At 55.1% G+C, this 20,217-nt stretch overlaps 9 protein-coding genes and 1 non-coding gene across 10 annotated transcripts; 5 read left to right on the top strand and 5 right to left on the bottom strand.

Moving 5' to 3' along the window:
• Positions 1 to 306: 306 nt before the first annotated feature.
• Positions 307 to 1,401, top strand: J3D65DRAFT_131851 (uncharacterized protein). The gene is made up of 2 exons (XM_066793901.1): positions 307 to 495; positions 634 to 1,401. Exons 1-2 carry the CDS (start codon positions 493 to 495, stop codon positions 1,123 to 1,125), a joined length of 495 nt encoding a protein of 164 aa, XP_066650734.1. The 5' UTR covers positions 307 to 492; the 3' UTR covers positions 1,126 to 1,401.
• J3D65DRAFT_639100 (uncharacterized protein) lies at positions 1,230 to 4,460 on the bottom strand. Its single transcript, XM_066801680.1, has 3 exons — positions 3,454 to 4,460; positions 2,325 to 3,297; positions 1,230 to 2,265 (listed from the first exon to the last, which is right to left on the bottom strand). Exons 1-3 carry the CDS (start codon positions 3,974 to 3,976, stop codon positions 1,677 to 1,679), a joined length of 2,085 nt encoding a protein of 694 aa, XP_066650733.1. The 5' UTR covers positions 3,977 to 4,460; the 3' UTR covers positions 1,230 to 1,676.
• A 762-nt stretch (positions 4,461 to 5,222) lies between these two features.
• Positions 5,223 to 6,715, top strand: J3D65DRAFT_131619 (uncharacterized protein). The gene has a single exon (XM_066793897.1). The coding sequence runs from the start codon at positions 5,330 to 5,332 to the stop codon at positions 6,383 to 6,385; it is 1,056 nt and encodes a 351-aa protein (XP_066650732.1). The 5' UTR covers positions 5,223 to 5,329; the 3' UTR covers positions 6,386 to 6,715.
• Positions 6,715 to 8,838, bottom strand: J3D65DRAFT_131601 (uncharacterized protein). The gene is made up of 4 exons (XM_066793896.1): positions 8,217 to 8,838; positions 8,074 to 8,169; positions 7,582 to 7,982; positions 6,715 to 7,513 (listed from the first exon to the last, which is right to left on the bottom strand). The coding sequence occupies exons 1-4, from the start codon at positions 8,391 to 8,393 to the stop codon at positions 7,045 to 7,047; spliced, it is 1,143 nt and encodes a 380-aa protein (XP_066650731.1). The 5' UTR covers positions 8,394 to 8,838; the 3' UTR covers positions 6,715 to 7,044.
• Positions 8,209 to 9,225, top strand: J3D65DRAFT_131622 (uncharacterized protein). Its single transcript, XM_066793898.1, has 2 exons — positions 8,209 to 8,980; positions 9,047 to 9,225. Exons 1-2 carry the CDS (start codon positions 8,435 to 8,437, stop codon positions 9,164 to 9,166), a joined length of 666 nt encoding a protein of 221 aa, XP_066650730.1. The 5' UTR covers positions 8,209 to 8,434; the 3' UTR covers positions 9,167 to 9,225.
• Positions 9,226 to 10,244: 1,019 nt separating this feature from the next.
• Positions 10,245 to 10,329, bottom strand: J3D65DRAFT_t145. The gene has a single exon. It is a non-coding gene; the product is annotated as a tRNA-Glu (tRNA).
• A 559-nt stretch (positions 10,330 to 10,888) lies between these two features.
• J3D65DRAFT_639082 (DNA polymerase alpha subunit B N-terminal-domain-containing protein) lies at positions 10,889 to 13,426 on the bottom strand. The gene is made up of 4 exons (XM_066801679.1): positions 12,973 to 13,426; positions 12,762 to 12,923; positions 11,346 to 12,714; positions 10,889 to 11,293 (listed from the first exon to the last, which is right to left on the bottom strand). The coding sequence occupies exons 1-4, from the start codon at positions 13,293 to 13,295 to the stop codon at positions 11,117 to 11,119; spliced, it is 2,031 nt and encodes a 676-aa protein (XP_066650729.1). The 5' UTR covers positions 13,296 to 13,426; the 3' UTR covers positions 10,889 to 11,116.
• Positions 13,427 to 13,469: 43 nt separating this feature from the next.
• J3D65DRAFT_639079 (CRAL-TRIO domain-containing protein) lies at positions 13,470 to 14,977 on the top strand. Its single transcript, XM_066801678.1, has 2 exons — positions 13,470 to 14,443; positions 14,490 to 14,977. The coding sequence occupies exons 1-2, from the start codon at positions 13,666 to 13,668 to the stop codon at positions 14,786 to 14,788; spliced, it is 1,077 nt and encodes a 358-aa protein (XP_066650728.1). The 5' UTR covers positions 13,470 to 13,665; the 3' UTR covers positions 14,789 to 14,977.
• Positions 14,978 to 15,346: 369 nt separating this feature from the next.
• On the top strand, positions 15,347 to 16,872 carry J3D65DRAFT_560902 (uncharacterized protein; the record flags this gene model as incomplete). Its single annotated transcript, XM_066797493.1, has 2 exons — positions 15,347 to 15,910; positions 15,958 to 16,872. The coding sequence occupies 2 exons, from the start codon at positions 15,347 to 15,349 to the stop codon at positions 16,870 to 16,872; spliced, it is 1,479 nt and encodes a 492-aa protein (XP_066650727.1).
• Positions 16,873 to 18,784: 1,912 nt separating this feature from the next.
• J3D65DRAFT_671608 (uncharacterized protein) lies at positions 18,785 to 19,402 on the bottom strand (the record flags this gene model as incomplete). The annotated part of the gene is made up of 1 exon (XM_066803405.1): positions 18,785 to 19,402. One exon carries the CDS (start codon positions 19,400 to 19,402, stop codon positions 18,785 to 18,787), a length of 618 nt encoding a protein of 205 aa, XP_066650726.1.
• Positions 19,403 to 20,217: the final 815 nt, after the last annotated feature.

Below are 20,217 nucleotides of genomic sequence, written 5' to 3'. Positions count from 1 at the left end.
ATACATACATTTGCACTCTGTGCGGGCGGCCGGCAGGAAAAGTATTGGCTGCCTGGCATCCACACCAGGCGCCGTGATGGCGCCACGCTGGCGGTCGCTGGCGCTAATCGAGCGGGTTAAGGTTGGTTCCTGACGGGGTGGACAGGGATGATCGGGGTAGGGAGGGTAGGGTTGGGTTGGGTAGGGAAAGAAAAAAGAGGAAGTGCAATGGAAAAAGGGTTTGGATTGCGGCTTAGACTGACAGACGTATGGGGGGGGGACGGAGATAGTGAGATGCTATTGTCCTTGCCGTGGGAGGTGGGTTGAGTGGTGGGGCGCGGGAGCGGGATGCTTGGTGGATTGGTTGGTCGGTTGGCTGGTTGGTTTTGCTCTTGTGCTTAAGTTGTTCTCGTCAAGACAACAAAGGTAGTGGAGGGAGGTGCACTGGTGCGGTGACCGGGCGGCTGTACAGTAAAGCGGGCGTGACGGGACAGGGAAAAAACCCGGTGACAAATGGTACCGTAATCCTTTACATGCGGCTGGAAGGTGGTGAGATCGTGGTGTATGTGTGGGTGTACTACCAGCCTGCCATGCCAGCCTGCTCAAAGCCGCCGCAGCCTTGACTCACTCACTCACTAATCCACTCGATGACAGTCAGCGGCGTACACCACGCAGGCAACGTCCGCAGCAGCGGCGTCAGCATCACAGCCATCCATCGTATCATCCAACGAACACGCGAGAAAGAAACCACCGAGATGGAAACGTGGGATAGATAGATGGGAGCCTCCACTTGGATTGGGTAAGCAGGCAGGGATGTCTCAGGGCACGAGGCGCCGAACGAAGAAGTTCCCAACGACGAGCGGAACCATAACGTCCGTTCCCTGGGGGAGGGAGCTGCCCGGTCCGTGGAGCTGGGGCTATGGCCCGGCGGCGGCTGAACAGGGGCATGTGGATGGGGGTGGGCGCGGTAGACGAGAGCCCCCCAGCACAACGTGTCGGCCGGCCCTCGGCAGTCGCATAAAGTTTAATTATTTAAGTTGCCGGTCAAAATTGAAATGGGCAGAGGAGCAGAAGGAGAAGGTAGAGGTGTGTGGTTCGTTGGTGGGGAGACGAGGAGATGATGACGGTCGACACGGGCAGATTTGATTTGATGCGGTGGTGGTGGTGATGATGATGCTCAAGCAAATGTCTGGATGGGTATCTACGTGCTACGTAAACAAAAACGATGGAGCCAAGTCGCTGTATAGATACTCGCGGGGAAACGACGGGATTAGAACAATGACGACAAGACGTGTGCCGTAGACAAGAGGGAGAGAAGGAAAAAAGAAAAAAGTCAAAGGTCTAAATGGTGGGTGCCGTGCGCTATGGTGCTGCTGCTCTAAAAATGGTAGCGAGAGTTGGTATCTTGGAAAGACTGGAGCTGGAAACAGAAATGGAAACGTCGATCGTGAGCATGAGAAGAGAGCTACTAGAAGAGAAGAGAACATGAGTTGTAAGGAAAAAGACAGTCGAAAAAGACACGCTCTTTGCTGGCTAAACTCGCTCAAATCCATGCGCGACCGAAACAACCGAGACACCACCGCATCTCCAATCCAATCCCAACGCCGTTGCAATGCTGTTTGTTGTGATGGTGAGACCCTTCCCGCAAAACCTTTGATCCAAAAATGGAACGGGCGGCAGAAAAGTAATTCGTCGCCTCACACGGGGACGGAAGCTTGACCTGCGCTAGAGATCTGACCCCTGGTTAGCGCCTCGACAGTCGCTTCGAGCTTCTTGAGTCGTTGGTCCTTTTCTTCGTTTTCACGTCGCAACCTTCGAATCTCTTGGCGCAGATCGTCCGTCTCCATTTCTGCTGCTGCTCCGCCGTCTCCGCCCATGCCAAACGGCGACGTGATCGAGGGTCGCCTCCGCTTGCCGGATGCGCGCCGGGCAGGTCGGCTGCTCATGGCAAAGGGACTTTCGGGATCAGCTTCGGCGTCGGGACTGGCGCCTTCGCTGGGTTCGTCATGCGCCATGACTGCTGGCGCCGGGTCTGCAGCGTCGCCGGACGCGTGTCGGTGAACGCGGCGGATATGCTCGGCAAGGTTCTCCTTGCGCGTAAAGCCGGTACCCATGCTCCGCTTGCAATCCTGGTGGGGGCAGAAGAGGGCTTTTTTGGTGCCGCCATGCATCTTGTGCACTTCGCGCTCGTGGCGCAGCAGGCCGCCAGAGTAGGTAAAGCCTTGGAGTTTTTCGCAGCCCTTGTGTCGGCACACGTAGGGGCGGTCGTGTTTGTCCATGTGTTTGCTGTGAGAGCGTTAGTCATGTGGTTTCGTGTTTGACCATGTGGACGGGACGCGACTTACCTCCACTCGCACTTGCGGTCAAAGGTGATGCCAGCACATTCGCTGGAATAGGTACAAATCATCTTTCCCAGGGCGTTTTTCGGAGGTTCCTGGGAGCGTTTGTGGGAGTACTTTCCACGAGGGGTGAAGATGGGGTCATGTTCTTCAGAGGAGGCCCTTTCTCTCGGGGCGGCGTGAAGCTGGGCGGTGACGTCGGAAAACTTGCGCTTGCGGGAGGGTTGTTCCATAGCGGTCTCTGGGACGCTGTCTGGCGGGGACATGGGACGGGCTCCAGGGATCGAGTGGGGAAGGTTCATTCCTAGGTTCGGCTGGGGATAGTACACATCCATGGAGGAGGTTGAGAAGTCGAAGGAGTAGTCTGGGGTGGCGGAGGCGGAAATGTAGTCAGCGTGTGGCGGCGGAACCGGAGAAGGCGAGGGCGAGAAGACGGGCGCAGGCGCAGGCTGCAGGGCGGCGGAATAGTCGTCGAGAGTGATGAGCGGCACAGGGAGGCTGTCAGGCGAGGCGAGCTGGCTGGCGGTGAGGTCCGGGGGAGGAAGCGGACTGGCGTGGGTTGATAAATGGGAGCCGTGGTCCAGGTCCAGGTCCAGGTCCAGGTGGAGGGCGTGGAGCACGAGCGCGGCGGCGGATTGACCGGGTACTAAATACTGACGGCGGGATGAGTCACTGGTACGGTATTGGAGAGAGTGGGCCTGAGCCTGTGCCTGTGGTTGTAGGTTCGGGGTCAACGGGTGTGCCTGGTGATGGGTCTGTTTTTGTTCGTCCTCGGCGTCGGCGTCGGCGCCTGGGCCTGAGCCTGGGACAAGGTGACCGGGAGCTGCTGAGAAGTCAAAGTGTGGCGCAGGAGCATCCACGTGATGCATTGACGTCGCCTCCGGCTCCCGACCGGCCCGTCGATTTGTCTTGGACGTTGCATCATTTGAATTCCTACCACTCTCCACCGTTCCAAGAGCCTGCTGTCCATACTGCAAGTCTGCGCGCCCGTCTCAAGTTAGCCACCGGGTGTCCATCTCCTCTCGCCCTCTCCCTCTCCCTCTCCCTCTCCCTGGTCCTCGCCGTGTTGTGCCGGATCCTCGGCAACCTCCTTGCACACGCACCGCAAAACAAACTCAGAGATTCGAATACTCACAAGCTCCGTCCGTCGGCCCTTGCCATCCCAGCCATGGCTCAATCCGAGTCGCTCGCACCCGCGGCCCAGGGTAAAACATCCAGCAAACCCCCCACAACACCGCCAGAGCCGGCCTGATGGTCCACGGCCAAGTCGTGCTCGTGGGCCTCACGCCCCCGGGAAACTCGCTGAACCACGACCTGGCCAGCACCGCCCGTCTCTTGTGCGCCCGCTCCAGCGCCGAGCCATCTGCTTGCCTGATTGCATAAACCAGTCGCTGCTGGATGACCAAGACCAAGTGCTCCAGATTTGCCAGCGCCGTCTCACTCCAGTCTTGCCCGCCTGCGTGCCTCAATGCCGCCAGCAACCACTCGACCGCGGCCAAGCCTGCCCGCATCGCGCCCGCCCGCAGGTCAATCCCGGCTTGTGCTGCAAGGAACAGGCCGTTATCCCGAGCAACCTCGCTCAGAGGCACCGACCTTTGTGGGCCTGAGCTAAACTTTACATCGACCTCAGCAACAAGCCTAGTTTTGCACCGATTCATGAGTCGTGTTCGTAAAAAACAGAGACGAAACAGAACGCAAAAAAGAGTAACGACGATAACGTCACACCACCACCACCACCGAGAGCATGTAAGAATAGCGCGCGCTCACTGTGTAAACCGATGATGGCCGGGTTCCTCGGAAGCCTTGATCATCTTGGTTGTTGACCGGCTGCATTGTGTCGTCGCCAGCCTGGAGAGCCTCGTCGCCCGCCCGCCTGGGAATCCCAGGCACCGACGCGCCCTCGTTCCGTTCTTGGAAACATGCTGCCTACAGACTTTGCACCTCTTCCTCTTGTCGCGCTGGCACTGGCCACGCCTTCTGCAATGTCGGGTGGTCGTGGTGATGGAGGGCGAACGCACGACCCGCACGATCGACGCAGAGCTGCTTGGCAACGGCATCGGTGGGGGGGGGGGGAGGGGCACTGCCCAACGGCAGCTGAAGACGGGAACAATTGGCGTCGACGTTTTGGCTGGAAATAGCAACAGAGCAAAAAAGACAAAAGGGGGGGTGGGTGTGTGCGTGAGCAAGAAAACGCGGCAGCTCGTGGCAAAGGAAGCTTCAGCCTCATATAGTACGTCAAATTTCAAGCCTCATCCGACTCGAGCAGCCTCGTGCGGCGTTGGATGGGTGACGTCGGAAGATGCCTTGGGGCCTGCCTGCCTGCCTGCACCAATGCCCCAGGCTTATCTCGACGAGGTGAACACCCAGGGTCTCTCTGCCAATCCACACGCCTACGCTAGCTGTGGCTGCTGTACGCGCTTGGAGGTGCGCTGAGGCGCAGCAGTATTGGCTGTGCTGTGGTGCCAGGTAGGAAATACTGCAAACACATCACTTACACAGCCCAAGGCTCTCCATCCGACGTTGTGTTGTCAAAACCACACACAGCCTAGGTAGCCCAGAGCCCACCCCAGCCCACCCCCCCCCCCCCCCCCCCCCAGCAGCCCGTCCGTTCGTTCAGGTAGGAGGGTCGTCGTCATTCCGTCAAGGAACCATGCAACCACACACTTTATCCATTGACAAGAAGATGGTTTTCTTCCTGTCGGGCTCTTGCGCGCGCGCGCAAGAGCTTGAACGGCACATCTCCGAACGTTACCGGTGTCTGCCGCCCGCCCTGCCCCTATATGAAAAGAGAGCATAAACGATATATATGGTAAGCTTCCAGAACAAAATTTTAGCCACACACAGATGCCTTTCGCAGCCGGGGCCTCGCAGAGAGCCGCCTCAATCTGTTATGCTTTGGCGTTAGCGAGCCGCCCGCGTCAGCCGAGGCCGAACAGGGCAGCCACACGATCCGTTCTTGTGCGACGGCTTGAGTATGTACCTTGGGTGTGTGTGTAGGTAGGACGGTGGTGATGATGGCGCTTTTCACGGATTTCCTTACATACCTAGCCAGCCGGGATGGCTTCCTGTGCCCGAGAGGTGTGTGCGAGCGGCCAGCACCGCCTCTCCTTCCTTCCTTGTCATGCGCCGCCCCCGCGACCAGGATGCCGTGCGAGCGTCCAACGGCCGTCCGGACGTCTGCCTGCTGGCTGCATGTGTGTGTCTGTCTGTCTGTACCTTTCGGGGTTCCATCGCCAGACCTCCATGTCCTTGTCGAACGACCTGTTAGAATTCGGCCATGCTCTCGTCGACGGCCTTGGCAGCAACCGCCGCAGCCGTTTGGCACCCATCTTCCACCACCATGCGCGTCAGGTTGTTATTCCTCCGCGAATATCGCTCGGCACGCCGACAAGCGCTCAACCGCTCTCATCATCACAACAGCGGCAGCGGCGGCAGGGCGTTTCACGTCAATTGCGCATGACGGGCCGAGACTAGCCATTCGCACTGTATGCCCACTCGGGCCCGTCGAAACTACATACATGCATGCTGTCGAGCATCGCAGTCTGCCCGTTCCTTGGCGCAACATCTTGACTACATCGTACCGTTTACGCCAGCCCGCCGCCCGGGTAACAGCAACAGCCATCGTCAGAAGCACTGGCGTTGCCAAAAGTCTTGTCCGCGAAACAAGCCTATTTGCTTTCCGCACACGCCCCTCTCTTATCTGGGCGCTCAGTCCCGTAGGGCTCGTAGGGCGTGGAGGTATACGAGGTACAGTCCCGTCGCAGTCAACTTTGTTGTTTACGAGCGGTCGTCGCGTCGCGTCGTCTTGCTCTTGCGACCCATGTTCTCCCCTCCGCCGTTACCAGGAACATTTCCCAAACGTGCTAGGGATCGGTACAAGCTTTCGACGTCTTCCGGTCGTTGACGTCTACCTCCTACCCTGCCTGCGAAACGGCCGTGTCTTGTCGTCTTGGTCTAGCGCAAGTGCCGACTCGCCAACCGCTTCTTGCCCTGCCCGATACTGCCCAGCCCTGCGTTGTTTCGTTCTCGCGCGCATTGAAAGCGACCTCGTCTTGCCTAAGGCATGATGAGACTTGGTGTCCTCAGATACAAGGCTGTCAGAGATATGGCTGTGCGCGAAAATGCGCCAATCGTTGGTCGAATTGGTCATCCCAATGAATAGTTGGCGAGGCTTAGTGCCTGAGGTGCATGCAGCTGGAAGCGAGGCTTGGTAGAAAAAGTCGTGGCACACACAATGCTGAGGCTCTGCGTATCAGGGCTCGAATGCTCCCCATCAGTCATCTGTCGAAGCGTGTGAATGCTTCTTGATTGGCCCTGCCACGATTGTGTGTGCCACGGCTTTTCTACCAAGCCTCGAAGAGACGTGGCACACTAAGACTCTCGCCGACAACTGTTGCATCATCGAGAGGATGGAGACGGTTTGCTCGCGAGCGGTTGGGGAACGAGGCTGTGTCAGTGGCTGCTTGGATCACGACATGCCCACGGCATGCTGGGTGGAGCCCGTCGGGAAGAGATGGTGAGATTTAGACTTGGAATCCGCTGATGCGCCGCAGATGCGAAAACGATTACGACGGTATCGAAACAGTGGATAAATGTATATTTTGACAGCCAGTTCGAGCTTTGTGCTGCCAGTCTGCCCATCTCGCGCCAGCCTTTCATTAGGTCTAAATGACATGCTTGCTTCGTACCTTTCTCTCGTCGCGACACGGCGCGACGACAGCCTTAGTCATGCCGATGACAACAAGCTCAACGCGTCTTTTTGCTTCAACTCGATGCAGCTATTCTCTCGGCGCGCCCCAGGATTCATGTCCCAGTGCGCGACCGTCGAGGTGGACAGTATTGTGCGCGTGGCGAAGCTCTCTTGCCGCAAATCCGCCGTTGACGCTGAGCGCCATGTGTGGTCGTTGTCGTTATTTCGCCATGAGGGCAAGACGGCACCCGTGTCGTCGTGATCGCCGGCACCGTGGGCGCGGTTCTTGTTGCCGCACCAGGGCAGGCAGCAGCAGCAGTACTCCGATATGAGTCGCATCAGTGGACGGAACGTGTACAAACACGCCGCGCATATGCCAGATGCTTGCTCGATCAGCGACCAGGTAGCTGTCTTGTCAAAGTTTTCGAGCAGGTCCCCGCTGCCGTAGAAGGCTTCCATATATTTGATAATGTAGTAGAAGCGGACGATGGTAGCGATGCTGGCGCTGCCGGTGCGAAGTGGACGGTTAGCTGTGGCGTTGAGTTTGAGGCTCTCGCAAACGGACAGACTTACACAATTCCCAGGCCGAGTAGAAAACAAGCCGAGAGCTTGACGCGGCGCTGAACCTGCTGCAACCTCCAGATCATTGGTACCATGGCCAGCGCGTAGTACCAATCCAGCAATACATGGACGCAAGAGTAAACATAGATGCCGACGGTGATGCCCTGGCGGCCGAGGCAGACTGCGTGATCCCACGGCAGCGCAAACGGAATCCTGACACCGGCATACTCCACGCACTGGAATAGCGCCCAGAAGATCATGAAGAGTCCCAGTATGATGTTGATAGCCATGGAAACGTAGTGTGCGTACCGGACCGAGCTGACCAATCCCATGACGCGCAGCTGCAGCGTGGCGATGCTCAGCTTAAAGAGCATAATGTCCATCCCGTACATGATTTGGGCGATGGAGAAGAGCTGTGTACAATTAGCTGCCACTCCTCATAACCAGCATCCTTTTCCTGGAACAGTGTTCCCTGGATTTGGCGAGCGAGGAGGGTGATCATACCCTCAGGCATGTCCTGATTTTCTCCGTGTCGATATCATCGTGGCCCCAGTGCCTTAGGCTGCTCAGAGCAAAGACGGCCTCGAGGATAAATGCCACCTGGTCCAAGTCAGCAAGACCACCGTCGCATCGCAAAAGAGCCTCACCATAGCCGCCGCCATCAAGTAGTCGTCGACGGTGAACTGCCTCTGGAGGCCCAGTCGCACGTAGCATCTTGCCGCAACAAACGCAAAGGTAATGACGAGGCATGTGAGGGTCGAAATGTAATAACTCTTGCGCTCGGCTTTGAATTCTGGGCTATCGAGATCAAAGTCGGCGAACATGGTGATGATTGAGCAGCCGTCCCGCCTGGCGGGTGAAGGGGATGGCTGGCTGCTGGGACAGACGTCAGGATATATGGCCGGGGCCAGAGTGGTCGCCCACGAGTCCTGGGGCTGAAGCTATCCCCAGAACGACTGCCTCACCCCCAGGCTGTCGGCTGCAAAAGGGCAGTTCTGTCAAGATAAGTACGCCTTGCCATGACATGACGAAGGCGGAGTCCAATCAGTTGCGAGCGGCAGTTGTGTGTGTTGACTCTCTGGATCTTGCACTCTCGCCTTGCAGCGTCGCTGCGCTGTCTTCTCTGCCGGCGAAATCATTGTTTCAAATCATTGTGAGGAAATTGAAGTCGAGCTGCGGTAAGCTAAGGGAGACTAGCAAGGGGACAACGCAAGGGGTGAGCAGACGGCGTAGCTCCAGAAACCGAGGCTCGGTGCCAAAAGTCGTTTCACACACAAAACAAGACTGGAGAAGGGCGACGATTGAAGAACTTGGAGAGTTCAGGTTTACTGTTCCAGGAGAGTGTGTTGGGTTGTTGGGAAGGGTCCAAGAGAATCAGGATCGTTCTACTCCACACAAAAGGCGCAGTCCGGTGAGCCACCACGTATGGCAGCGAGTCCTGAATGCTGACCAGATTGGTTCTGCTGTCACTTCACAGTCGGAAAGCTTCACGCGCAGCCCGTGGAGGCAATGTCGAGTCTTGAAGCAGACTTCTATCCCGAGGTCAAAATGTCAACAAGGCGCTATCAACCAAAGCCTTGTAGACCCGCAAAAGTGAGCAAAGTTGGGCTGCCGCTCTCACCACCTCTCGTTGGGCATCGTTCCTGCTGGCGCTGGCGCAGCGAGCGGCTTGGTCCAAACGGCGGGGCAGTCCAAGGCGCATCCACCTCACAGGTCAGCTGGCAGCGGTACCATCCGTGCTGACAGGAGTCGTCGGCCAGCGACCAGCGGCGGGCATCAAGGAGAGACTAGCGGTGAGGCGGAGGGATTCGAGAGCGGCGACGGAAAACAGCCACACCCGGATCTTGCGTTGCGGCCCGTCCGTCGCCAGCCACGCCCGACGCTGGCTCAGCTGCTGACGCCGGCGCGACCGATCGGGCGGCATGACCCGCGCGCACATGCGTTGCGACAGATGGAGATCGGTCAGGGCTGATGCCTTTGGTGCTTGTGCTTTGAGGATGCAGGAGATGGTGTTGACAAGGTCGTGGAGTCGCATGTGGAAGGAAGAGGGTGCCGGTGCTGCGGTCGGCACACGGACCCCATTAGCCTATAGGGGACTAAGTTATTTCTCACTAAATTCCATCGACAAACCTTCGGTAAATTCCTCTACACAAACACTGAGAGTAAGAATAGCAAGCAGCAAGGGTTCGTAAGAAGTGAGATGCTGCGAGGAAGGGTTTGATTTGCAGCAATCGGCTGTACCCTACTGAAAACCTTTGCAGCAGTAGAGCTCCAACTCTACCTACTTAGCGCAAGTGTTGAAGACAACAGTCAGTTCTCCCGCTGTCATTCTCATGACCTTGATAGTAGTCTACTTTACTCCGGAGTTGACTCTTTCATTCCAAGTACTGTCATAGTTCAGTTGCTTTCCATAAAATCAAGTCGTGTGGGTCACTGGTTAGCTCGGTTGGCGAAAAATGCTCGGCCCCAAAAGTTGACCAATCACAACTCTATCCCGCAGCCGAACAAAAGAATAGCTCTGTACTCCTGCCTTCTTTACACATTCCTGTATATATCGCTTGCCACTTTCTTGCTTGGTTGGCCTATGGTGCAAAAGTGAAGCCGATTTCTCACCAAAAAAATCTCTTGATGAAACAACTTTGTGTTGAAGCAAAAAGAATTGCCTTGAAGGCGTATTCCATCACCGGGAATTGAACCCGGGCCTTGCCGGAGCTTTATGTTAATGAAAGCGGCAAATCCTAGCCACTAGACCATGATGGATTGATGGAAAAAAGTTTACTTTACACATTTATGTAGCGCAATTATTTTCCCTGACGACAACAACAGTCCAAGACCGACTTCAACCACTCGATCACTTGAAAATATGCTGGAAGAAAACTAAGGCTTTAATGAAAAGGTCTTGGTGTGGGGAAACAATCTATGGTGCCGGGTGGGCATATCAACGGCTCCAAGCATTCCTACCGGAAAGAGCTAGAACAGACTTGACCCTTTTCCATCACGTATCAAGGGAAGTTACCACAAACAGTTGTCAGCAGTCGAACGAGTGGTCTGCCCGAAACATCTGGCGGAGTTGATGGTCATCAGTGCGGCCCGGCCGACTATGCAATACCTTAGTTTGCGATGCCAATTCACTTCTGCCACAAAGTAGAATGTAGGAAGACATCTTACCGCAGCCTTAAAGGACTCGACCAGTGCACATAATGAGCCAGTCATGTCTACCAATTGCTCAATTCGGTACTTAGTCACCTCCGGCGTCCAGCGCAATAGTGTCTCCTAGCACTGCAGCTCATTTACTGCATTGGTGTACTCTGGATGAAGTCAGGGAACATCATTTCTTTTGACACCTACCTAGGTGCTAGGTAGTTGCGGACGGTATTTACGTCGTTCCTTCGGAAATCAGACGCCCAAAATCGACTGCACCAGCGTCTGCGCTTATCAATTGCATGCCAAACCACCCAACGCCCCAGTACATGTAGTAACAATCGATTCAGCCACATCGACCAGGACTCGTACTTTTCCAAAAGATCCAGAAACGGAAGAAGCGAGCTCAAATATGCACAATATCCACCCGTGCCCTCTCATAAACTTTGTGTGCCACAGGCTCTTGCTTCTCCCTCTCTTCGTCCGTTATTTTAGCAGGCAGGACCGTCATACGAGAGTAGGTTCCGGGGCCCTTGCGCTTGCTGAGCGTGCCAGGATTCAGCACCAAAACCGAGTTGATGACCTGATAGAACGTTAGTGGAGTTGCCCACGACACGCAATGGGAAAAGACTTGCCTTGGCGAATGGCATCAGTGCCGAAGGCGTGATCAACACATCCGGTTTGACATTCAACCACTCTGCCAATTTGAGGAAGCTGGTATCCAGACATGCGCCCAACGGCACGTACTCTATTTCGGCACCTTCCCCCTCGACCTCACCTTCCCGATCTGCGTCAATCGTCGGCATCACCTCCCGTGCTGTAGGGGGAAACACCGGACAAAAGCTTCGTTGCGATATGAGACTCGAGGCCCATCTCACCATGGCGTTGGTAGTTCTGGCCTTGTCGCTGGCGCATTCTTCGCGGCGCAACATATCGAGCACGTCGAGACTGGAGATACCAAACGTGATCTCGTTGATCGAAAGCATGACCGGATTCGTAACAATTTGGGCTTGTCTTGGCAGACCAAACTCGGGCTTTTTGAACCTGTCTTGAGGGAACGACACATGCTTGGATATGGCGTCTCGCACCGAAGGTTGCAAAATCATGGTGATTGTTGGATGTTCCTGCGCAAGCCGTACAAGTGGAGCCGAAATATAATGCCGGAAGACGTCTTTGACGGTTGCTTTATCAGGGTTAGGGATTGCAGATGCAGGGAGGGAGAAGTCGCCGTTGATGACAGAAGGGTGCTCTATGTCGAGAAAGGGACCAGAAAGGATGAGAACGTCGGGACGTGTTGTTGAGGCTGTCTCGACCAAGGCATGAAGGGCCGAGTAGTCGAGAACGTGGCCAGGGGTAAAGGGACCTGAGGCGGATAGAATGCTGAGTGGCCGAATGCCGGCGCTGTCGCCATCATCGATGTCCATGTCTGATGTGGTAGACAGCCGTGCGTTGTGCATGTCGAGCTCGAAGGCAGTGGTGCCAGAGGACGGGAGGATAGGAATTTCGAGGAGCTCAGTAGCTTGAAAGAATGAGCCAGACGCATTGGATCCCCTGATGGCTACTATTTGACCAGGGAATAAGCTATAATTGGAGAGATTGTCGACCCGCAGGGGCACCCGTAGGCCTGCTCCTGTTCTCCTCGAAGTCTCGAGCACAAGAGACGCGGCGTTGAGCCGTCCCTCGCTAGAATCGGAAGCGATACGGCCCACCGCGATTATTTCGCTAGTGCTCTGGCTTGCCGGATTCCCAAAAGCGCTATCCTCGAGTTTATGGTGTTCCTGGACTATCTGCAAGAATTCGTCGATGCGGTCATCAAGAATCTCGGAGGCCTCAGACAACTTCATTGCCATGGTCTTGTAGGCGAATTTGGGTATCTCGGTGTTGGCCTTGAGCTTGATGCGTGGTTCGGTTGGGGACTCGGCTGGTGGTTCAGGGAGCGGAATATGAGCATTTAACGTCTCCATCGTTTCACCGGCATGTGGTCTGTCGGCGAAGGACAAGAGCCTATCCCAAGTCAGCATGTTGTCTTCATATATTGGAGGGTCCCTTACGGAGCGGCGTTTTGTAGCTTTGCGCTCGGAGTCAGGGGAGAGCTCGCGGCGTGTGTCTTTGCTGCCTTTGAGGCGGGTGTATCGTAGGTCGACTTTCGTTTGGAGTTGCCATTGAGGTTGCTGCGAGCGCCTCCGGGGGTGTTGGGAACAAGACCATCCAGCCTGTACTAATCAGCGTCGATCCAAGTTGAGGGCGCGGTGTTTTGCATACATGCCAAAAACATCTGCAGTGTGTGCGCCAGCGCGAGGGCCTGGACCAGCAGTCTTCTTGTCCCCCTTGGCGTGGGCAGCTTTTGCCCGATTGTCCCTCTCTAAAGTGTCTTGAATGTCTTTCTTGAGGTCGCGAGCAGTCTTGAGGTTCAAGGTTGTATCCGGACCCATTTTGATGCTGTAGGATTCCCATTTGTAGAACAGCTCTTGCGGCGAGATGGAGTGCAAGCGCAGCAAGGACTGCAGCTCACCGAGCACATCGGGCGACAGCTCGGCAGCGGGCGATCCGAAGAGCTCGTTGAGCTCGGCCGTGAGGTCTGCCATTGTGGGCGGATAAGGCGGTGGTGTTGTCGAGTTGGGTGATGGGTGATGGTTTGGTCGACGCGACGGTCGACGCGACTTGACGCGCGCGGGCGGGTTATTAGCTTAGCGAGCACCAAGCGGCGGGATCTCCCAAGTGCGGATCCCGGACCAGCCCGCTGCATGCCAATCGTTGACCTACAAGGGACTCTCCCTGACTGGAGCTTACTTTTTTGCTGCTGCTCCAATCCATGGCCCTCATTGTCCGCCTCACTCGCTGCTACCTGTCCAGACCGCTCATGAATCAAGTCGTACATACCTCCGTAGTCGATGCAAATCGAGACATTCCCCATTTCGCTTGCGACACGACAATCCTCCTGCTAATCAGTGCACCATGACCCCCGCCGAGACCGGCCAACTTCCACCTCCCTCTCCCTCTCCCGAACAAAAAGAAACGTTACAGGATCCGTCTGGACAAGCACAGGATCCCTCCACATCCGCCCCGCTCACATCCACCGACATGGCCACCAATGGCGAATCCAACGGCCCGGTCAAGACCCCTTTCCTGCACCCCCTTCCGCAGAGCAAACCGGCCTCTGCTCCGGCATTGAAGTCCGACCAAGATGCAATGTACCAAGAGCTACTGGCAGCCGTGCAGAAATGGGACAAAGTGCCCAAGACGTCGGCCAAGAATGCTGAGGAGGAGCCCCTGTCCGACGACGAGCGCATGTGGCTCACAAAGGAGTGTTTGCTACGCTATCTTCGCGCCGTGAAATGGGCGTCTGCCGTTGCAGCCGAGAAGCGTGTCCTCGACTCACTCGTCTGGCGCCGCGAATACGGCACCAATGCCTTTACTGCCGACTACATTTCCAAAGAAAACGAGACTGGGAAGCTCGTCATTCTCGGCTACGATAATGACGGCAGACCGTGTCTGTACATGGACCCATCGAAGCAAAACACGGACAAGGGCGACAGACAGGTGCATCATTTGGTCTTCATGTTGGAAAGGGCAATTGACCTGATGCCCCCGGGAGTTGAGAGCGTTGCGCTCTTGATCAACTTCAAGAACAGCACCGCCGCCAAAAACCCGCCCGTGAGCCAGAGCAAGCAGGTTCTTAGCATTCTCCAAGGTCATTACCCGGAGAGGAACGGAAAGTCTCTGATTTCAGAGCGTGAGTTCTCCAAGCACTCTGTTCGCTCTACCACTAACAGCCCTAGTTCCATGGTACGTGACTACCGTCTTCAAGCTCATTTCGCCATTCATCGACCCTGTCACCAAGACCAAAATGAAGTTCAACGAGCCGTTTGGCAACTTCATCCCGCCTCCGCAGTTGATGAAGGCTTACGGCGGAGAAGTCGAGTTTGAGTACGACCACTCAGCTTACTGGCCTGCCCTCAACGAGAATTGCAACAAGCGTAGGGCAGAGTACAAGGCGCGATGGGAAGCAAGAGGCAAGCAGATGGGAGAGAGCGAGTTTGTGCTGAGGGGTGGAGAAGAGCAGCCGACCGAGGCATAGATACCATATAGACGTACAGGATGTACACGCAAATGGCGTTGGTGAGGTTTGGGCATGGAACTTAATTGGGATACCTTCGTCCATGAGTCAAATCATGCAGAGTGATTCACGGTGCATGTGCGTCTCGAGGATAGTGTGCTGGCAGTCCTCCAAAGTCTTGGATCGCGAGAGCAAGTCGTTTCTAGCCCCATTTGAAGCCATGAATTTTCTTGTCCAGGTTGAAAAGCCGTGAACATGCCCAGCAGTTTCATCGGTGTGAGCGGGAGTAGCAAGGCGGGGATGACGCAGGGCAAGAGCTCCTCCCCGGCCGGCCACCATTTTTGCGCAACACATCGAAGGCACGTTTGTGACTCCAACAACCTCAACGGCCATTCAACCGACGACTCTCCCACACCCCCGCTGCCTCGAACTCGAGCATACGCCAGCTCCTGGCTCTTTCACCTTCTCGCTCTCCTTCGGAACGCAGCCGTCGTCTCTCTATCGCAACCTGTTTGGCTGCGCAAGGTCCTCGACGTGACCACCAAGAAATTCTACTCAGGCTCTCAAGCTCCGACAACAATGGCCGACTCGACCGCGCCCAAGCATGAAACAGCCCAACCAGCCGCTGACGCTCAAAAGAAGCAGAATGGACCATCTCCGAGTACACAACAAGCCGCTCCGGAATCTGCAGAATCGAAGTTGTCAGGCGCAGAATTGAAGAAACGCGCCAAGGCAGAGAAGGCAGCAAAGCGCGCAGCGGAAAAAGCATCCAGAGAAGTAGGCGGCGGTGGCGCTCAGCAAGCATCCGGCAAAAAGCAGGACAACAAGCAGAAGGAGACGAAGCAGGGCCAGCAGCAAGCCGGCAAAAGCCAACAGCAGGAGCGGCCTCTTCCTGTACGAAGACGCGGCTCACAAACCACCCCGGCACAGCCTGCGAAGGAGACGAAGAGCGAGAAACAAAAGACATCGGGAAAGAAAGTGGGCCTGTTTGGACATCTCTATGGCCAACCGAGACGACAGACGATTGAGAATGCGCCAAAGGATGTTCACCCCGCAGTTCTGGCTCTGGGGCTTCAAATGAGCAATTACGTGGTCTGTGGTAGCACTGCACGCTGTGTTGCCATGCTTTCGGTCTTCCAGCAGGTCCGTCGAAACATCAGGAGCGTCAAGCTGCAGCTAATTTGACATAGGTTATCGAATCTTACACAACTCCCTCGGGCACATCGCTTGCGCGCCACCTAACCTCACATCACCTGTCTCCTCAAATCTCGTATCTTTCGAGCTGCCGTCCGCTCTCTGTCTCTCAAGGAAACGCCATTCGTTGGCTGAAGGACCTCATCATCAAAATTGACCCGTCGGTTCCGGAGAGCACAGCAAAGGAGCATCTGATTTCCTCCATCGATACTTTCATTCGCGAGCGCGTGACTGCTGCCGCCGAGGTTCTTGCTGATACTGCCTGCTCCATGATTGTCGACGACGACGTCATTGTTGTCTATGCCAAAAGCAATGTCGTCTTGAAGACGCTCCTCCGCGCTCACGCTGACGGCCGTAAGTTCCGCGTCATTGTTGCCGACTCGAAACCTTTGTTCGAAGGAAAATACATGGCCAACAGTCTTGCCGCTGCTGGAATTGACGTCACGTACTGCCTCATCGGTGCCATTTCCCACGCAATTAAGGATGCTACCAAGGTCTTCCTCGGTGCGTCGGCCATGTTGAGCAACGGTCGTATCTACTCGCGGGTGGGTACAGCAATTGTAGCCATGCAGGCGCACGTTCGCGACATCACCGTCATCGTATGCTGCGAAACCATCAAGTTCACCGATCGCGTGGCGCTCGACTCGATCGTTCACAACGAGATTGCGCCTGCCGAGGAGATTCTGGGACAGGACGAGTGGATTGGCGAGAGCCTGTTGAAAGGCGAAGACGGCCTGAAAAAAGGACGCGATGGCGCGCTGCAAAAGTGGATCGACACGCCAAACCTTCAGATTCTCAACATTATGTACGATGTCACGCCCGCCGAGTACGTCAACATTGTCGTCACAGAGAATGGCAACTTGCCGGCAAGCTCGGTCCCGGTCGTTCATCGTGCCAGTACGAATGTCTGAGCATCCTGAGCATCTCACCTAGACAATAGACATCATACTACTGATTTACTGGATAATGATGGGGTTCGCCGACGACCTCTTTCAGCATTGCACCTGCGACAAACCTTGGCGAGAAGGTCGCTCGCGTGCCTGAGGCGCAGGATTCAGAGCCAGGGCCTGAGGAGGCGGGGAAACTTTGTACGACTACGGGCTGGCGCGAAGGATTTTCAAAAACGGCTATCATATCATCAAGGAGTTTCTTTGGGGAAGTGCTGAAGATGAAGGATTCGAAATTTTGGACGCCGAGTCGAACGAGCGGCTGCATCGATGGAACTGCGGCCGTTCGGCGCAAGACGCCAACTGAAGATCAAATCAATCATGGTTCTAAGCATGGAAAGTGCACAGCGTTGGCTTTCGGGATTTTGAATGTCTTTGGAAGGCTGATGCTGACGTTGCTACACCAGGAAGAAACAAGACCGCCGGACTGTCAGGAACCACTGAAATGCCAAATACCCAAACTCTCTCAGTACAGCCTGCTTCAATTCAGAGTTCGGACCAAGCGATTCCACCCACACCTGATCATCCGAGTTGGGCCTGAGGGTCGTCGCGCCTTGTTGGTACCTTCCGATTGTAAGATCGTCCGTTTCGTAACTCGATGAGCTGCCGGCGCAGGTGTTCTATTTCGCCGCCAAGCTTACTGATCCCCTCGTCGCGTTCTTTGACCTCCCTGACGGTCTTGTCGTGCTGCAACTTCAATCTCTACGAACTCTCAAAGAGTTCCGGCGCGCCAAACGATAATACGAAGCCAGGTTGGCTTTTTTCTTCGCCAATTCGCTCACCAACGCCCCCATCTTGTTCTGATAGGCCAACGCATATTTCTCCGCCTCCGCGCGGCTAGTATACAATGCGGAATCCAGGGACTCTAGCTCAGCCTTCGTGACGATGGTTCCTTCTTTGACTGCTGAACTGTGTCGCTTGAGCAGCTCAGGGCTACTCGGATTGTCGTAAGCCTGTCGACTTCCTGGCTGATTTGTGCTCGAGCCTGGACTCGCAAGTCGGATACACGTTGGTCTAGCAGCTTGCGTGCACTTTGGGATGTCGTTGGGCATTCGGGGACAAATATCAACGTTCTCCTTTTGCTTTTGTCGGCTTCGCCATCGATTTTGGAAGTCATACTGAAGAACGTGAAGGCGAGATTCAGCGAAAACCAGCGAACGGCAACAAAAAATACTTGCTGTAAGGCAAGAAAGACGCGATCCAAGCAGCCATTTATACAGCGTCCGCCCATTTCCTGTTGCTGTCACGCAAACAAAAGATACCCACTTGGAACATCCAGGAATTGCCGGAAAATCAAACATATCAACCTGAAAACCAGGCAGCAGACTGATTTATGGGAACCCCGAGAAAATGCTCTGGTCAGTAGTACACCGGCCCAACAGGATCGCTTCGACAGCTCAGCTCATAGTACACAGCGCAGAACATAGACCTCCAAGATTTTGAAAAGTTTGAAGTCTGATGCTATTCTTTTGCGATCACAGGAAGGCTACATCTCCACAATCTCCGGGAATCCACAGCAATGCAACAACACCGCCCGACCTCAGACTGGCTCAGACTTGTGAACTTCTTTCCTTTCCGCGCATGTCGCTCAAGACCGTGGACCCAATACCCCTCTTCGGTGCGGCTCTTTTCCGTTCAAGAGCAGAGTTTCTCAGCCTATCACTGTCAGCAGTCTCTTCTCTTTCAACTATGGGTAAAATAACCTCTACTTCCTAACTGCTTCGATCCCATGCAGTGCCCGGCTCCTTTTCGACCTCCTCAAAACCTCCTTCCCAGTGCTCCTTGCTCTCTCACTGAAGAGACTTTGGATTCGTTCAACACCCTTCAGGACACTGTCAGCGGTCTTTCTTCCCTTTCTTTCAGGTCATATGTACCGCTACTTGCTGATCTCTTTCGAAATTCCCAGTGCTGAGCTCATTCTTTCGAAATACTCGGTGTATTTATTGAGAACCTTTTTGACCATGTCCTTTTCCTTCTCCAGATCTTCTCGCAGCTTCGTGATCTCGCTTTCGAGCTCTCGGATTCGCTGGCCGCGTTCGTCAACTGTCCCATCGCGTCCCATGTCTCCCTCCTCAACTTCAGCGCATCGTCGTTTGAGTTGGTTGATTTGATCGCACAGCATCGACCCAACAGACGATGCTATGAACGCGAAGTTCACTTTCTCCCTGGCCGTGTCGCTCACCAACTTTTCCATTTCTTGCCGATGAACGGACTGAAGCCGCTCCACCTCGGAGCGACGAGGCCCCAGATTGTTGTCAATACGGAGCAGCTCATCCTCGCTGATTGCGATGCCCTCCTTCAACAATGTCATGTTGAGTTCGAATCGATCGGGCAAGACGGTCTCATCAGCGAGGTGATCACAGAAAGCTTGACTCATTTCGTCTATCTTCTCGCTGATCTGTGTCCTCACTTGCTGGTAAAGTTCGGACACGCGCTTGTCAGACGGGTTGTCTAAGTCTCCAAATCGTTCAGACGAACAAGGGCTGTATGACATGATGGAAAAGCACGTGTGGGCAAATTAGAAGATGGACGCGACAGAGAGGAGAACTGAACAGATCCTGAAGCAGCAAAGTCGGGGCTCAAGCAGCCATTTATACAGCATCTGCCTGCCATCGCGGGCAAGCAAGCAAACCAGATCCTCTGGAAACATTACAACTTTCGACGCTCGAACTCGGGAATCAGAAAAACAAGCCGCAGGACCATTCTGGAAAAACGTAGACGGTTTTCGATCGAACCATTTGATGACTGTCAGCCCGACAGCACAACTTTATTGGTCATCTCCAACTCCAAACGCGTTTCAGAGCGGGTGCCGCAGCAAACTTTGAGTATATGAAAGCTGTGACGACAGTCGGGATTCAATCAGAGAACCACTGGCCGACAAGACCACAGTCGTCTTTGTACCACCAAATCTCAACAGCTCGCTTCGCGCACCTAAGATGGCATATTCAACAAGTCCCCACACGCCCTTGCATCAAAATCACCAGACTACCTGCGAGACCGCGAAACTTCCGAGCGCGTTACCCCTGACGCGTCAACACAACTCCTCCCTACGACGAACACATTGAATCGATCACATCAATCATTGTTGACGAGCCGGCCAAGAAGCGTGCGAAGTTGACGGAGGACGACCCACCCGTGGCTACAAAGCCTCCTCCAGATCCCGCCGCCGCCGCCGCTGCTGCTGCCCGCAAGCTGGCGAAGAAAATACAACTTGACATACCGCGCAAAATTGAAAAGCTCAAACATCATCGAGAGCACGAGTGTGTTTCCAATCGCTTTCGAATCCAAATGAACGAGTAAAGGCCTACC

The sequence above is a fragment of the Phyllosticta citribraziliensis genome, assembly GCF_038025025.1.
Source record: "Phyllosticta citribraziliensis strain CPC 17464 chromosome Unknown J3D65scaffold_13, whole genome shotgun sequence".
In the NCBI taxonomy this organism is placed as follows: domain Eukaryota; kingdom Fungi; phylum Ascomycota; class Dothideomycetes; order Botryosphaeriales; family Phyllostictaceae; genus Phyllosticta; species Phyllosticta citribraziliensis.
The sequence above is the reverse complement of the archived record's forward strand: the minus strand, read 5'-3'. Positions and strand labels throughout refer to the sequence as shown.